Below are 18,763 nucleotides of genomic sequence, written 5' to 3' on the forward strand. Positions count from 1 at the left end.
GTCCAAATGAGCCGAAAGCAGATCTACATACTTCTTGAGCGCAGAAACGATATGACTTATCTGGCCCGGTAAGCGGTCCATCTGGCCATCAGATCAGCACCTACCTCCAATCAGCTTCATCGCTACAAAACACGTGGCCCTTCGACACAAACTGCCGTCGCTGCTTCAGCGCTCAAGGAGTGTGTAGTTTCGGTTTCATTACGAAATTTTTCATTTCCATACGAAAGTTTACCGACTTATATCTCAGAGTACCTGCTCGGTGTCAGACTTTGGAAAAACAGGACGGATTCTAGTAACGGCTAGCTTCAACTCTGTAATCTGCATTTCCACGATGTCTAACGGCTAGCTTCAATTCTTCCTTAACGGCTAGCATTCCCTCAAAGATATCTAATTAATAAGTTAATTAATGAATTTTATGTAATCAGTCGTCTAGAAGTTACGTACACTGCCGAGCGTAACCCACCAGTGAAAACAGCGTCTAGGTTTTATTATAAAAAAAAACTTTAAATTATAAAAAAAACGACCTGTATATGACACCATACAAGACACGGTATAGTACATGGCATAAATCAACTTTGGGATCAGCGGCAATTATCTAATCTTCGCGCACGGCTGATTTGTCCCACAGCAAATTTGCTGCATAGTGCATGATGAACTAGCAGTGGGAACGGGGCAGGGAGAAGAAACGACAGGACAGGACCCCGATACGTCTATTCTCTGTGGTCCGTTCCCCAGTATGGCTATAGTACGCCATACGCTATTAATCGCAAACTCATCATTCCGATCATGTTCTTTTCGTTGCATACCTTGTTACCGTTTGTAGGGTCCGGCATGCTCATAAGCACTTTGAAGGACACCTCTTCCACGGAATCCAGGCCCTGCTTTAACCATGTTTTCTTTACGTATTTTACCAGATCATCTTGATGCAGCCCACTATGAAGACCAGTGATTAGATGCCTGCACAAGGGAAATACTCCGCCTTTATTTTCACGTTGCCACGTAATTTTTGTGTCCGTCTAAAGCAAGCGTCTCCAGCTAACAGATGTCCTTAAGGCGCAGCTCCTCCGGTATTGCGAAACTTTGAAGCACGACCTACTCTATACTAGAGACCTGGACAGCTGGCGATCCCCTATGGGAGAGACGGGTCACGGGTTAGTTACGTTAGTGTCCGGTGCAAGCGCCACATAGCATTATTGGGGAGAGGGAATCACCCTTGCCACCGCCTTTAGTCTGCTACGCAGGGATACACAGGCTGTTGCTAAGCACGCGCTATTATCTCCAGTGATGGGCAGTAACTACTCATGAGGTAGTTTAACTACAACTACTAACTACTTCCCTTAAAAGTAATTGGAATTACTAATTAACTACATCTTGCAAAAAGTAATTAAACTATATTTGTAACTACTACAAAGTAGTTTCAATTACTTTTCCAACTACTTTGTGGAAAATGGCTGTAAGAACAATAAAGGTGTCACTAATAAGTAATAATAGACAGCAATATCGGTTGAAGTAATAATTTAATTCGATGTACATTCGTAATGCGTTCACACCATCCTGGTGCCCCTGAGTCCCAAAGCGCTCACCTGTCTGCGGTCATAAATTGGTACAGAGCAGATACAAAACTCTTCTAGTGCTCCAGTGAGCTTCAAATTTTTCCAGAAGGCAATTCGTCCAACGCCATTCAGAAACAAAGGAGCCGGGACATTTTTTATGGTTGACGCCTTGTAGATCACGACAACCAAATGTCTCAGCAAAGGTGCACGCGATGTAGTGAAAGAGGGTATTTGCAATGCGAACAGAAAATGGTAATCCTAAACGAATGTGCACTGCCGCGTTGCCATTAAAATAGGAGTTGCCGTTAATCGGTGGAAATTGTCTATAGCAAAGCACTTGAATACACAGATCATTTATTAACGCAAGTGAATTTACTCACCCGCACGTGTTTCAAGAAGTTACTGGAACTTCTCACGCTGCCGGACAACGTACGACAGGGGCAAAACCGGCACTCTGCAGTGAAGTTTGCGCTTCCCTCCTTGACCTTAACATTCTTGTAGCAGTACTCAATCACGAAGGAGTCCATCCCGACAGTGACACAGGCAATAACGCCGACAAGAAGAAGAACGTGAAACATGCTGCAACAACAACGAACGCATGCTCGCTGCAACCCAGAACGCTAATACTTGGATTGGATTGCCTCCGGCCGCGACCAAGCGGGTGCCTCGGGCTAAGGCGTCTGCTACGGCTTCGCGCGATCACCACGAGGTCGCGGGCGCGGCTTCGTAGTTAAACTACAGTAGTTAACTACAAAAAATGTAATTTAACTACCAACCTGCAACTACATATGACAGAGTAGTTATAATTACCAAGTAACTACTCGAAAAGTAATTTAACTAGTAATTCAACTACATGTAATTGAACTACTGCCCATCACTGATTATCTCTCTCAGACTGCTTCGTCGTTGTCAACACAGCCTACCATACATCGCCGCGGTTTCGACAAGTCACGTGGTAACGAATAGTGCGAGCTAGCGCCAAATCCCATAGCCAAGCGGCGATTGCAGGAACTACTACCCCGGTGCTGGGAGCATTGCGCATGTCCAGGTCTCTAGTATAGTAGTAGGTCATGCTTTGAAGCCATACAGATACGGAACTATGTCAGAAATGTACAGCTTGCGACATACTTGTCTGGACTCGACAGCTTATTTGGCGCACTATGGCCTTAGTAGCTAGCGTGCCAGAAAAAAAAAAAAAAAACAAATCAAATCAAATCAAAAATCAGGAATCGACAGCTTGCGGTTTATTCTGTCTGAAATCTATCGGTATTGGAGGTTTCTTCCGACTTTTTGCTTTTACGGCTTTTTGCTTCCCCTTCAAACCGAAAGGGAAATAAAGTATTGAATTGGATTGAATTGACTAATGCACACGTACGACAAGCTACCCAGTGTGTGTTTACTAGTCGAATCAAACAATTTGGTCACGGCTGGAGAGCAGACTTGTGCCCGTTACTCGAAAAAAGTAATTGATTACCGTTACCGCTACTTCTACGCAAAAAGTAATTGATTACCGTTACCAATTACTCGACTCCAAATGTAATTGAGTAACGAGTAAAAAAGTAACGCGTTACTCCGGTCGTTACTCGGCATTCACACAAATTATACCTGTCTTTGTCTGCCCCAGAAAAAAAGAAAGAAAGGTTCAATAGCGGAACAGCTGAAATAACACGAAAAACAAAAACGCTTAGGACAGGTAGATCTGTACGTCTACTGTATTTATCGCCCGGGAAGACGTTGACCCGATTGTGGGAGAACATTGCCTGGAACCTCCCCATGACTCACTAAACCTCTAAACCTTCAGGTACCACCATACTGGTGTAGGAAAAGATTAGGGAGAGAGACCCTGAAATTCCAGAACGTTAGTACAATGACCTGTACTTGCTATAGTAGAACGATCCAACAAAGGCTGACGGCACGAGGGGCTTCACTTGGGGCAGAACATCTGAAAAATAAGTTAGTCTCTGCCAGAAAAGTAATCAATTACTGAGTAATCGATTACTCCAAAAAGTAATTGATTACTCGAAAGATTACTTTCACAGTAAAGTAACTGATTACTCGAGAAATTACTCAAAAAAGTAATTGATTACAAGTAACGCAATTACTAGTAACGCGTTACGCACAAGTCTGCTGGAGAGTCAAGGCCGGATCAGCCGCAAGCTGTCGACTCCAGACAAGTATGTCGCAAGATGTACATTCTTCGACAAGAAGAATCCGGAAGTGTCCGGAAGGAGCGCCAAGAAGGACGTGTCCGGACTTACGACAAATGGACAAATGGACGCTTCATAAGCCTTCACCTCTGCGTTGCACATACTTTACTGGTGTTGCCTGTGTTGCGTGCTTGCCGTCCCTATACTTTACGGTCCGAAATAGTCATTCCGTGGAAACGTCAAACAATTCATGAGAAATAGGATAGGATACCTATCGAGATTAGCCAGGAGCCTCATTTTAGCTATCAGAAGGAATGCTCAAGGCCACACTTTAGATGATCCCAGGTATCACCTTACCGAAACATTTATTTTCTCGCTTAAGTGCGCTATCCACTGTCGCTCTTTCTCATTCATTTTCCAAGCATTGTTCCACCTTTCGCCGGTACCAGTACGCCTAATACAACATGTCCAATCCGAAATAATGATAGGAGGCATCTCGCAGTGGGCACATGCTGGAGAAGAACCCTTCCTGAACTGAAATGGCGGGCTTTCGAGCACATCGCTGGCACATTTTCAATATCCAGACGGAGAGAAGAATCTGCTAATTCATTCCGCGATAAATGAGCTGAGTATGATAAGCGCGGACGCACGACCAACGGCGGCATGGAAGAGCGCGCTCATTCTCTTGTTATTTTGATTTCGTCACTGATCATCCTATCCCGTTTCAGGACCAATCAAATATTCCATACCTCTTGAAGAGAAAATCTGTCCTGGGGCTTTAAGAAAGAGTAGAAGTTTCAATTCGAAACTCGCCGGGATGGCCGTGTTACCTTGTACATACTGTGACGTCATAGTTGGACTGTCGTGAAAAGCCATTAACACAAGCCAATGTTGGCGTTCCTCCAGCCGCTTGCACACCTTCGGATATATTGATTATTGGACTATTTACCAATCTGTCTATTGATCTATTGATTGATTGTCGCTTCTTATCATGGCAAAAAAAAAAAAAAACAGTTCCGTTGTAAGAATAATGTCGCACAAAGTGGAAACAATTTTCACTTTACTTCTTGCCCTATGTGAATCTAGGCAAACGAAAATGGTGGTCATTCTACAGAGAGGTAAAGGCAAGCAAGCTGCGCGTGCCCCCGTTATTTGACATAATGCGACGGTATCCGTAGCCGCTGAGTGTTTGTGGCTGGCCATTTTCAAGAAGGGTACTATAGTACGTGGTCGAGACAATATCAAGCTCCTCCCCACTTCCAATCCTGCTTAAATGAGAGCGCATACCTGACGGTAGTCGCGATATTTTTACTTGAAACCGCTTTGATGATGGTTTTTGATACTTCATCCGTATCAGAGTATCCTTCCCGTGTGAGCTTACGCTGCAGGCGGATTATGTTTGCAAGATTCTTGTCCAAAATTGGATAGCTGTTCACCTGGAATAACAAAGACATTCTTCATTCGTTTGGAGTGTGAAAACAGTTCGTAAGTCCGACCCAGCAACAAACGAGGGTTTCCTGACAAGAATGACACGGTTTGTGGGTATAGTGGAACGACTCCCCAGAATGCATTGCGTTCGTCTGGTACGCCATCGTCTGTATGAACCGATATGTGGTAATGAACGCCAGTGGTCCGTGTCACACGATGCCCTGTCAGCGTTGTTTAGCGATCGGAAGGTGTCCACGATAACGGTTCTGTTTGTTTGAAGCGGGTGACATCACATCGGAAAGCTTGGATTTTATAGCTCCCTTTATCGTGTCGTTTTGATAGAGTTCATGTCATGTACTAAATCTCGCCATTGTTACGGTTGTGGGTTTCCGTACTTTCCCGAAAAATGCCAAAATATACACCGGTAAAATTCGAAGCAACCTGGATTTATAAAAAACAAATCCGTTTTGAGATCAAAGATGGAAGTTACTGAAAAGGTTAGCCAGCTGTAGGACTCGAACCCACATCTTCTGAATTACCGGTACAGGGCTCTACCAATTGAGCTAAGGTAACACACCTCCCCGGCGACTTCCAAGGGCGCGTCCATCTGAAGGGACAAATCAACCACTCTCTCTCATCCCCCTTTCACCCTTACGGTTTTCTCACTCATACACACGTTCATACGACGGGAACGACGCAAGCGCCATCTGTTGAACATGAGAAATTGATATTCTGAGGCTGGAACACACAGAAAGGACAAATACATACAAAGCCTCAAAGTGCCTAACAAATTAATTAATTTAAAAAAATGCAGATTCAAAAAAAGCAATTCTTGAGAAGTCTGGTTTCAACTGTTGACGGTTGTAACGTCCGAGTTCCGTGCCTGCGAGGTGATCTGCGCCACCTGTTCCCCTTTCTCTCTCACTCTGCGTCTCTGCGTTTGCAAAACGTCGCATCCAAGTGATTCAAAAGAATGTGTGGTTTGCGTTCTTGTGTTCCGTAAGACAGTAACCGTGCACCATCACAATGAAATGCTTACTGCATTGGTGTAATGCGTGGTTAATTGCGTTCTCAATAGATGACGCGCGAGTCGCCTCAGGGTTGTGGTGCTTCTGGAGTCCGCTATATAGCTTGCGTTGTGTAGCAATCTTTGAAATTCGATTGCTAAAAAAATGCTCAATATAGGGAAAAATTAGTTCTTTGAAGGCTAAGAATTAAAAAAAAAACTGAGGGAAAAGCGGTGTTGACGCTTGAAATCGAACCTGGGTCTTATAATCTCCGGTCAGATACGATAACCCCCACACCAGACCAGCACGCGTTCCCCCTCGACCTTGAGTGTCTCAAGTACAGGGGGAATAGATAGGCATATCTGCCCGGACAGACATGTCTGGCAAAAAACAAACAAAAAAAAAAAAAAAAAATAAACCCAGAAGACCCAGATTAGATTCTTTGCGTCAGCATTTCTCTTGAATGAGTTGTTTGCATTCGTTCTTACGGGCTCCCTGCTCAAGAGATAATTAAGATACAGTGACGGATCATTCTCTGGTTGTCCCTCTGACGTAAAGAGAGGGCGAAAGGGGGTCGTGTCACCCCTCTGGAACTAATTGCGAAAATTGCGCACTCTTTATGCATAGGTTGTCATGATTTTTCTCACATGTCATTATACTACAGCTGACCCCTGTCTATCCGGACTTGACCGTTCCCAGCGAAAATGTCCTGATAGCGGGGCATCCGTATAAGTGAAATACGATATTTTGAGCTGTCCACGAGGTCTGTATTGATTTCGTAATTACTGTCCTACCGTCCATACTCATTTGTGCAAGATTACTAAAAACTCCAAGTTCTCCCAAGCTCTTGTAATGGCATTAACTTAGGGAACATTATTATTTTGAAAGAATTGCTAAATAGCAAGCCTGCTGGTGACTAGAATACATGATGCATACATGATGGTAAAACCCCGAAGACCACGGACGGCAACAACATACACACACAGATCAAGTCTCAAACTCAGCTGAAGTTGAATAGAAAAACCGAACACATTTAAAGGGACTATGAAACGATTTTTTTCTTCGTTTCGTTCGAAAGAAGACATTTTTCTGAGTCTAGAACCGAAATTTTACTTTCGTCGCGCGAGCGGATTTCTCGGGAGCGAATTTAAACGGAGCGGTGAAGGGAGGACAGCTGGCGCCGCGCTGTGACGAGCTGCCGAGCGGAGACACAACGGGTAACTTGACGCGACCACGGCCGGCTCAGCAACACGTCATCGTGACGTGTTGCCGAGCCGAGGAATCCCGCCAGGAGCATGCGCCGTAGGATCCCGCGTATGCGTTCATCGGGAGTGGAAATCTCCATGACAGCAGCTTTCGCGCGATCGGCAGATTTCGGCAGTGGCGGCAGCCACAGCGCGAGCTCGCGGCATTACTTGCCATTGTGCAACACCGGTGACGTAACGGGGAACCGAAGAGCGGTCCGTACAGTTACACCATCGGCAGGGAAATATGCGCGGGAGAGGAGGAACGCGGAAGAGACATTTCCAGCACGCGCTCCTCGCAGAGTGGAGCGATTTCGTCCGGAAAAATTTGTGGCATATTAGTTTCTCTGCGGGAAGAACAGTTTCCAGCGAAAAAAAGTATGGGGGTTCGGGAAATTTCATAGTCCCTTTAAGGTGAACAAGCAAGGTCAAGTATACCCATTAGTGAGAATTATCTCGTTTCCTCCCTGACCTTGCTCGTTCTCCGTGGATGTGTTTGGTTGTTGTACTAAACCTCAGCTAAGTTTGAGATTTCGTCACTTGTAGTCATCCCTAGTCTCTGGGCTTTACCGTCATGTATTATGCTTTTGCTCAAAGAACACTAAATCAGTTCTAAGTGCATTTCGGGTATTTTGGAGTGTCGCCACACATGGTGCTTCAGTGTCACGATCTGATTCACTGCTGTCGTCATTGCAACCAACAATATCAATGACGTCTTCATCAGTGATGACAAACATTTCTTTATGTCCGTCCAGATCGAGGTATCGTACATAGAGGACTGTCCAACCGGCCTTCTGGTTGAAGGACCTTCCTCTGCAACTTCAAATCACCTCAACGTGTGCAAAATGAGAGAGAGAGAGAGAGAGATTATGGTTTTAATGGCACAAAGGGCAACAAAGGCCATGGGGCGCCACAACTACGGTGAGTGTGTGAGAGATGCTTATGGGAGAGATGATGTGAGAGTGTGTGGTAGTTAAAAGCTATCTACAGGTATGAGCGATAAGATGGACCAGGATAAGAAAGAGAGGAGGGTGAACAGGCTAACGTGCTTGGCGGTAACCAGTGAGTATCTACAAGTGTGAGCGACGAGGTGATCCAGGACGAGATATTTACATGAGGAGTTCGGTGATATTAGATACAAGCGGAGCAATACTTAACATCTACATCTGACTATGTAATTCACACATGGTCAAAAATTGGATGACATTATCAAACGGCACAAGAGAGAAAGGGGGAACCCCTTGAAGCAGAGTGAGCCGTAGTTCGCTCTACCGTGAAGGTTGTCACCCCTGCCGTAGAAAATGTAGGTCGCACACCAACTCATACCTAAAACCAGATAGGCGAAGCCGGTTTTTGGATACCTTCCTACAGCGGTTCCTCGAAATTCATGCCCGGATCTAGAAGCTGAAACCTGAATAAATGAAGCTAAAATGCATGGACAAGTGTACCCACGATTTCTGCCCGTATAGCCCGGGATCCGGATGAGTGAAGCACGGTGAAACAGGGGTCGACCTGTAATATGAACCCCATGGTTGCCCTGAGCTTGCCTCGCGGTTAGCTTCAGTTCAACGAGTCGCGCGATACTGACACTGAGGCCCCCGCCTCTACGCGACGACTTCCCTCAAACGTCAGCAAGCGCCCCCATTATCTGTAGTTGAAGTGGTAACAGCCACGCTTATTCTTCAGTAACTTCTTGCGATACCGTGCCGGAGCAACATAACGCTGCTCCAACAACGATTTTTACGGATCTTACCACTGCACTAAGGAGGGATACTCCCACCACACTGCTCTCAATTCTGCCAAAACTTGGGTAGAAGAGAGTGAACATGTACAGAACATATCTACGAGTAATACCATATCCGCTAATCGCAAGGACGTGTTAACTAAGTAGGTACACGTTTAGTAACGCTATAAGGGGGGAGAGGGGGGAGGGTGACAACGGTCGTCCTGCCTTGTCAGTCGTGTACTCTACACCTGCTTTGCATGTTTCTCATAATAAATATTTCGCTTCTCTGGACCCTCGGCAGAGATGCGACAACCTAGCCAAATACACCGTGTCAGCTAGTTCTTGCAATGGAATCAAGTAAAGGGAACTGTGTGATGCCTAGTGCACTCTTGATGAACCCACGTTTGGCTAAAACAAATGCCAACCAAAAACAGTCTAACTACTGTGTGGTTCGGTTTTACAAGAGCAAAATTTCGACGAGAACATTGCACGGCAACGCTGATGCCCTTAGTAGATGTTTCTGAGTGGGACAAGGTAAATTTTTAAGGATGATGAGTTCAGATGTTACCGCCACCCCTTTTTTTTAAGCATGTGGTGTGCTGGTCCTTTGCAAATGGAGCACTGTCACGGGACTCTGTTTTCTGGGCGATTTCGTTTTCATTCATCCTCATATTTCGTATATTGCAAAATATGTTTCTTTCTTGTATCTTCCCGTGACTGGAAATAGTAGGCAGGATCTCATTGACTTCTTGCCGCAATTTTAATGAGAAGTCAGACTGCGAATTGATTCAACCTGTGAAAGTCCGCTATTTCTCGTTGACTGAATTGGAAGTTAAGCAGAGAATCTGCCTTCGCCAAACCGGGCTCCGCCCTGCTGTCTGGCAAAGACAGCATCAAAGGAGTAAGGAACCAATTCGACGATTTGGTTTAATGGGCTTCAATGAGAAACACTGATTTCCAATTGATTGAATGAGATCCGACATGTTGTACAAACTGCACCAACAAAGGGAATGGCCTAATGTGTATCAATGAGAAACTGCTTTCCAATTGATTTAATGGGATACAACATCTTGCATGGGCGCCAGTACAATAAGTGAGAAGCCAGTTGCTGAAGGAACGAGCGTAATGGTGACCAACGGTACATCATCACTCTCAAATTAAGTAATGACTAGCAAGAATGCCGTACATCCGTGTAGAAAATGAACTAATTCATAGAACGCGTCCAATTCAAACAAAATAAATTCCAGCATACGCATCGTATCGAAAATATGGTAAGTGAAATGTGAATGAAATTTTAAAATTAAAATTTATTCCGAATAAATCAACTGAGTAGGCGAGCACACCGTCGGCCGCGATGTCGCCAAGAGGGCGCATTGTAATACATTTCCGTGCCGCACCACATAGTAGCTCGTCCGAGTTTAAAATAGTTCGCGTTATTTCAAATGTTTGTGACCATTCATGTGCTGCGGTACCTTGGTATTACACCTCTAACTGTAAGCTATTGTTTCTGCATTCCGTACAAGGTACAGTGGATGTACGTGGAAGCGTTCCTGCGAGTCACCAACGGATTAATCAGTCACCTCCATCACCTCCACCAGATTATGTTACAGTCGTTTAATTGAACTCAGGTTCCGTGAGGGAATGTCCATAATGCCCTGCCCTGCTGGATTCGTTTGCTTCGTCATTGCGACGGGTAAAGTGCGCACGGGTCATTTACACACTTCACACATTTACACCCATTCGAGACACACAGCTTTGCGGCATGCTCACTTTGCATGAACACAGCGGCTGCTCTGCCCACACCAGGTGGACGCCTTGTCGACCGCAGCGTCACCGCTAGAGTGTGACGTCAGGTGAGCAAACTTGCCTAAATGCGCAGTGCCGTCCCGTCCCTCCAATCTGCTAGCCAATGCTGACTTATCTAACTTACGACATAACTGCGAGCAAGGTTTTACCTGAAACAGCAGAAAAAGCATGACGATGGTAGCTACTGCTGCCATCATCACCCAGCAGGCTACCCATCGCAAAAGCATCCGTTCTGCTGGGGTTCGTTGGAAGCGCTTAAGATTCCCCCCGTAGCTAAACCACCTGCTGATGAAAGATGGCCTCGGTGGGGACGCGGACCCGTAGGCCTGCCGGGGGGCTGTGAAAGAGAACGTAAAAATGTGTATCATATATTGTAAAATGGACAAGAATTAGGTATGGGACGATAAGCATCTTTCTGTGCACAATAGTAATGACGTAAATTTTTGGTGAGATCGATAGATTGTATATCCGTTAACGCGATGTGCAGCTTGCATGCCATGTTCGCATGCAGCCATGAAAGGGAACCTGTACTGTTGGAGATGAGATTTAAAATCAGGGAGCCTGCTCAGCCATTTTTTCAGGGAGCTTGTTACGTAGGCTGCGAAGGAACGTGCCAGCCCATTGCGGTGTCGAAGGGAAGAGGCAGACAGCGTTGCAGAGGAGACGGACCCGTATTGCGCTGCTGAGATGAGATCGTCGGTCCGAACCAGGTCCCCCAAACTCACCCCGGAAAAGCGGGCAATGAAGAAGGCCGCCACTAGATACCCCACTGTTGCCGTTCCGGATCACTTCAGCGCGCTAAGTTTAGCGGCAAAATGTTTTTGTTGTTCCTGCGAATGAATCTAGTCTTTATATGTCCAAATAAAACGCGTATAACAACTTTCTGTGTCGTGTTCCACTTTTTGGCCCCGTTTCTAAACGTGTTGAGCGATCGGAGGTGCAGGAAGTGCACGGCTGCGTGCATCAGATGGCGTACCTGTCGTACCAGGCGCAGTCGTCCATTTCTCCTTCGGTGACTTGGCCTGGCTTGGATTGTGCTTCAACTGGATCTTTAGCGCGCTACAATCAAACGCAAGCCAACGTCTGGTAACAATGGGGTATCTAAGGGCGGCCTCTGGCATTGCACGCATCGAGATAGGAACAAATACATGGGAAAATGGCGACCTTGGGGGACCTGGTCCGTACTCCGACGCCTCGTGACACCTCTGGCTACCCGCCAATGGACCGCTGACATTCTCTCCCAGCCATGCTGAGCAGAGTTGATCCAGCGCTCGCTTTCCGCATGCCTCGATATACCCCTCGTCGAGATGCCGCATTAGTTAATTGAATGCGCCTCGACGTGGCTTTTACAGCGCAGTGGCGTTACCGCTTGAGGCAAGTTGACTCTCCCCACTGCAGTCATTGCGGTGCTGTTGAAGAGCTAGAGCACGTTCTTCTCCATTGCCCACACTATACCAACCTTTTCGAACCGTACTCTCCGGATCCCTTAAAGGTACTATAAAGCAGTCGAGGTGCAACCTGATGTTTTGTGTGCCCTGAATTGTGTACGTCCTCAGGAGTAAAATGCCGCAAGATTTTCTCACATAGATGTTATAGCTCCCGAAAAAAATGCTAATTTAAATCTACTGACAACACTGTGGCGAAGCAGACCGACGAAACGCCAACTCCGCCAAGTACGGCGGCGAAAATGTCTCATGCGCACGACTCTGGGCCAAACAGAGCGACGTACGATAGCAGCGCCACGGTGCTGAAACAAGGCCCAGGTATAGACGTTTTAGCTACTGAGTGCAAGATTCGGCTTTTGTGTATTTTCTTTCACACAAATTACATTTTCTCAAAAGGTAGTATTTGCAAATCCCAACAGGAAAGCCATCTGTTTATCGGTCTCCTTGTTCACAATGTTGCTTGACAAATTGAGGACTTCTTCCCACCAGGCGTCGCCTCGACATTCTTGACTGCGTTTTTATTTACCAATTAAAATACTTCGAGTAAACTCCTGCGCATAGTACTTGTTGTGCTGAACCTTTGAGTCTAGCACTCTCACGTCATGCTGATTGCATAGGTTCCACCTCGACTGCTTTATAGTACCTTTAACGAGCTATACTCTCGCCCCCTCTCTCTTACAAAATTGCTTGGTCCCTGGCCACATCCAGCCCACCAACGCTCTGCCCTCAAAGCTGTCATCAGCTTTCAGGATACCATAGGAGTTTGATCCATATTGTGAAGGGGCTTACCATTTCGCTCCCCGCATCACCACCAGTAGTGGGGTAGAGTATCGCCCCTGGTGATGAAGCTCCCCATTCATCATCTTGTATAATAAAGTTGTTGCTCTTATTGTTACACCGTGGGGGTGCCAGACACGGTTATCCCCATATTCAGTAGGTGGTCCGGAATGGGGAAAAACGAGAGTGGGGACCATTGGGGCACCTCACGAACTCGCCGTCCCCCCTTTTGCCCACGTCCCCCCACGCCCACGTTTTCCCAGGAGCTGTACGGAAAATGCAAAAACAGCCAGCTCGAACCGGTCGAACAAATTGAACCGAAGGGTATGTCCGCTTCACGGTGTCCCGTAGTATTCATCTGTGGACTGTGGTAAACGAGATTACGGGCCAATTTTGCGTGGCAGAGCGCGGTCCCCCCAAAAGTGTCGGTAGGCGCCTCTTGGGGTGTAGTTCCGTATCGGGACCACTCGTTTTTAAAAATTACTGAAACGGTTAGGAAAGTAAATATTGCATAGAAGTGGAAGAAGATCATATACTGAATCTAAAAATGTAAGAATTATAAAATTCTGTGGACTAGAAGTTTTTTTTTATATGCATTTAAACAACCTCATCTGATTCAGTTTTAGCTCAGGAGAAACACGGGAATGCTAAGCCTAACGGATTCGAAACTTGCTGTCTTGCGAAAGGTAGGGTTGTTGAAATGGGCTAAATCACCTCACTTTAGTGAGGTGATTTAGCCCATTTCAACGACCAGTTAGGTTCTACACATTTGGGGGGGGTCTGGGGGGCGCTCCCCCCAGGCACGCACTAGGCGATGCGGGCGTCGAAACTGTGCCTCGGGTTAGGTCAGTAAGGTCCTCAGCCAAGATGGCGGATCGCCATCAAGGAACCGGCGATAAAATTTAATTTTTATACGTTTTACGCAATATACGAGGGACATTCCTATTGAATTTCGTTACTAATTACTTCCTCTTTCACGTAAAAGCGTTAGATTTTTGTTGTTATTCGTTTTTCTTTAAAAAAAAAGCCAATGGTCCCGATACGGAACTACGTCCGCATCTTGCACTACAAGTCACTCGACTGAAATCAGAAGCGGCCACGTCATAAATTTCTCAGTTTTGACTGTCACAGTTTGTCTGGATTGGAAGTGTACGAAAAGCATTGAGTTTGTGTAGCTATATTTGTTGCGCAGAGTTTGGTTGGCAGTTGCCACGATCCGGTAAGCAGGGAATTCGTTACGTACGTAAATGTGGAGTTACTTTATCTACACACACCACGAACAATAGCAGTGTAATTCATGCATTTTTGTTAAACTAACGAAGCGTAAAGTCAGAAAATGGCTATGGTATGGCAAAAGCAGAGTTCCGTGCAACCGTATGTCATTTCGCTCCTCCTCCAAGGAAGGAAGAGAAACGTATTTCAAAATTATGCACCGCGGCGATGTCTTCCTGCTGCAAGTAACGGCGTCAGGAAGACACCTCCAGCAGTGGATGGACGTCTCGTCGTGTATATGTGACATTCTGCTTATTAGATCTGCGTTCTTAGAAACCCCATAATGTTCTACGCATGACTCTACACACGTGTTCCAAGCTTCGGGTAGAAAGGGGTTGCAAAACTTACAAGCTGGTGATAAGAGACGCTGCCGCATGATTGCTAGAAGAGAACACTTCACTTGCGAGATGCACGTGACAATGGCACTGAAACGTTTTCGTCTACACGCTAAAAAATTATGCTGCGCCTCGCTTGGAAGTTACAGAAAAAGACAGTCTGGTTCCCTTGTAGGACACTGGTCCATCACAATGGGACCTCAAGTACAAAACCCCGCGCCTTCCGTTTCTCTCTTATATACAGGGTGTCTTTTTTAATACAGATTTTTCATAAAAAAAACTATAAGGGCTGTTTTCATCATCGCTGTCACCCTGTCTTCACTTCTATCATCTCTGGCCCGGCGGACGTTCTTGGCCATCTGGTGCTCAACCGTAGAATGACTAATATAAATAACCTTAATTAACTTTTTAATTATAAAAGCTACGAAGTTGTCCCAATGAGAACATCTGTTCCTTTCGATGACCTATAATATCGTAGCCGTTTTCAGAACAAAAATCCGTTCCATAGGCCTTCCGCAAAAAATCCGTGAAGGAACACAATTTTTTTTATTTATTTTGTTCCGTGGGCATCTTCGTAGACGCGTCTTTCCTTCACCTCCAATGTGAGAGGGTCCTGGAAAAAGACTAAAAGGAAACAGAAAATGCAACCCAAGATAAGGTCAGTTCCGATAGCGTCATCCCATACATTTGTTTTTGATTGGTTTCCGCAAGTTAAAGCTCATCTTCGACGCATGAGGTGGCATTGTGCTCCTTCACCCTCTCACACTAGGGGTGAAGCAAAGACGCGCCTCCGAAGATGCGCAATGAACAAAATAAAGAAAAAAATGGTGTTCCTTCACGAATTTTTCGACGATCTATCGAACGGATTTTTGTTCTGCAAACGGCTCCGATATAAGGTGACCGAAGGGAACAGATGTTCTCAGTGGGTCAACTTCGTAGCTTTTATAATTAAAAAGTAAAATAACGATTTTAGGTAATTAGTCAATTCGACGGTTTAGCAACAGACGGCCAAGAACGTCTGACTGCCCAGAGATGACAGAAGTGAAAACAGGATTATCCGTATTCACCAGCCGACTTAAACCATTGGGTTAGTGACGTTTGGCTTAAATCGATCACGCGATCTCTCCTGCTATGAAGAGCCGTCCAAACGGTTCAACGCATGCGCATTATGTACATTGTCCCGAGATGGTTGAAGGTAGGGGGGAAAGTAGCAGACGACAGGACTGCGAAGAGGAAGGCCTCCCCGTTTTTTTTTGTTTTTTGTTTTTGTCTGTATTGTTGATGGGGTTATTAACGGAAGAAAAGTTCAGGCGGCGCTGGAGCTACTGCAGGTCAGAGCCGTGTATAGGGAGAGTTTGGCTATTGGGCGGAGTTTGACATCACGATGCGTCAGTTGTCGCCACGTGCTTGGCGGAAAAGCAGTACTCTCAGGCTGAGCCGCCATTTTGCCCCTCACTCGTGCCGGCACGTTGGTTGTTTCTTACAGCTGACAGCTTTCTTTACGTTTATGATGAAAACTGAAATTTATTTTTAATGTTGAACTCTATGATTCTTACCAAGTGACATCAAGCGTTCATTTAGTCACACATATTACACTCTTAGAAACGAACTTCACTGCATAGCACGCTCCTAGCTAGCCATCATCTCGAATGACATCGTTATCTGCCTTGATTTGCTGAAAACGGGAGGCGTACGCCTTTTTTGTGACAATTATGAACAGCATAAGTGTCACAAAAAGGCGTCCGCCTCCCGTTTTCAACAAATCAGGGCAGCTAATGATATCATTCGAAATGATGGTTGGCTAGGAGCGTGCTACGCGGTGAAGTTCATTTTTAAGAGTGTACGCTAGAGGTCCTTGACGTTGGCAGTAATGCAGATGAAGCGATGAGACGAAAACCAGAATGATCTCGGATGCAATGCTCAAAATGAGTAAGCGCTATAGAGTATTTAGTGAAAATCCCGGCGGTATATTTGGTTCCCGTTGGCAGCACGAGGACACGTAATTACCGAAACTAATCGTTATGTCAAAGCGCCTCGCGCGAACCTCACAGTTGTGCGGAGCACCAGTCGCTAATAGTATGATACATATTTGGCTTTGCTTCGTTGAAAGCAAAGCAGCATTCTGAGTGATTTTAGAAACCATTAATCATTAGAAAGTATAGTGCGATGTGTGTCACATCACACACTCTTAAAAATGAACTTCACCGCATAGCACGCTCCTAGCCAACCATCATCTCGAATGATATCGTTATCTGCCTTGATTTGTTGAAAACGGGAGGCGTACGCCTTTTCTGTGACAATTATGAACAGCATAAGTGTCACAAAAAGGGCGTACGCCTCCCGTTTTCAACAAATCAGGGCAGATAAAGATATCATTCAAGATAATGGTTGGCTAAGAGCGTGCTATGCGGTGAAGTTCATTTTTAAGAGTGCACCATTAGTCTAACGCATCATAAAAGCAGAAAAATTAAGCCATAATCTCAGTCTGAAATTCAGGCAAAATGAATAATAACCACAAATAAGAATTCGAGCACGAGATATCACAGCAGTTTATTCCATGCGTTAAAGAGCATAAATGCAACGAACAGGAACTTGAAACAGTGGCGTTCTTTACATCCAATTCCAGCACTGCAATCACTCAAGCCTTTATTGATATCTGACATGCCTATAAATGGTATGCTGCCTAATACATCGAGTTCGCACCGGCGAATCTGGCGGGGTCCACAAATACAAGTTAGACTAACAAAGCATTTCGTACATCAGTTAAGTGTAGTGCGATGTTGTGCGGTCCTCCTTGAAGTCGGAATGTTTAGGGAAGATAAGGAGAACATCGTCTGCACGGACACCCACAACTTCTGGCGAACTTCTTTCGCTAGGGGGCGACCTTTGGGTTGGCGTTCCTCGAAGTGCAGATAGAAAGATGAGATTACTCATATGCATACGCAAAACAAGAAACATTTATCACAACTCCTATCTGCAGGTATTTAGTTACGGGTGTAATAGGTGTACTATTCTTCTTTTACGCTTCGTAATTCTATTTGCAATTGATTGTTCAATACTTCTCCTTCATAACATGTGCAACGTTAATACGGATTTCTTTTTTTTTTTTTTTTTTGATACGGGCGAGGTGACGTACCGTCATCCAGATACCTCTATCCATTGTTACATCATTTAAAGAACTGTACACTGTTAGAAAAAAATATATAAAGAAGGTATAATAATGGGCTATTGAACCTTTTTCATACCTCCTGTTGCAGATATATACCTTTGGAGGGTATACAAAAGGTACAAAGCGCCGATTTATACCTCCAACCATGCACAAGGGTATAAAAGAGGTATGAAGCAGGGATAACGTAACATATTTATACCTCATTATCACGTGTTTATATACCTCGTGCATAACAAACAACCGAGGCTATACCTCCTAAGGTATAACTGCAGGCTGTTTATACCTTCATCGTTTTTATACCTTTACTTGCACCACGTGCTAAATCACATAATTTTCTTTTGATGAAGCGGTGTCATTTAAGATAAGCACTAATTTGTTTAAGAAACACAAACTTCGTTAGAGTTGCATCTACAATCTATAGGTTGAGCTTATGACTGCGTTATACTGCAGCTTGTTGGGCCCCCTTCTCTTTAACCTGTACGTAAATGATATTGTAGACGTGTGCTCAGAGACAAAGTTTGTAATGTATGCGGACGACACCAGCATGTTCTTCACGGGTAGGGACATCAGAGATGTTGTTGAGAAAGCTAATGCAGTACTTCTAAAGCTCTCTGAATGGTCAGATACAAACCGTCTGCGGCTTAATCCAGCCAAAACCAAGGCAATCATTTTCAGATCTCGCAACCGAAGCTTCCAATTAACAAATGATACACTTTTATGTGGCGAAAAAGTTGAAGTAGTTGAAAAGGTTAAACTCCTAGGAGTGTATTTTACCGCCTTTCTAACTTGGGATGCTCACATTCAACATGTTCGGGAAAAGGCGTGCTCCGGTCTTGGACTAATATTTAAGTACA

The 18,763-nt window shown here is 45.1% G+C and overlaps 1 protein-coding gene across 1 annotated transcript; it reads right to left on the reverse strand.

The window, feature by feature from the left end:
• Positions 1-243: 243 nt before the first annotated feature.
• Positions 244-14,851, reverse strand: LOC135400495 (uncharacterized). The gene is made up of 5 exons (XM_064632327.1): positions 14,754-14,851; positions 11,061-11,248; positions 4,988-5,136; positions 807-957; positions 244-267 (listed from the first exon to the last, which is right to left on the reverse strand). The coding sequence occupies exons 1-5, from the start codon at positions 14,779-14,781 to the stop codon at positions 244-246; spliced, it is 540 nt and encodes a 179-aa protein (XP_064488397.1). The 5' UTR covers positions 14,782-14,851.
• Positions 14,852-18,763: the final 3,912 nt, after the last annotated feature.

This window comes from Ornithodoros turicata, chromosome 7, assembly GCF_037126465.1.
Source record: "Ornithodoros turicata isolate Travis chromosome 7, ASM3712646v1, whole genome shotgun sequence".
Classification (NCBI taxonomy): Eukaryota; Metazoa; Arthropoda; class Arachnida; order Ixodida; family Argasidae; genus Ornithodoros; species Ornithodoros turicata.

Coding starts and splice junctions, on each gene's coding strand:
- LOC135400495 (XM_064632327.1), bottom strand. CDS start 14,781: ATGCGGCAGCGTCTCTTATCACCAGCTT. Junction 11,249..14,753: donor GCGTCTCTTATCACCAGCTT/GTAAGTTTTGCA, acceptor TCTCTTTCACAG/CCCCCCGGCAGGCCTACGGG. Junction 958..4,987: donor AATATCGCGACTACCGTCAG/GTATGCGCTCTC, acceptor TCCCTTGTGCAG/GCATCTAATCACTGGTCTTC.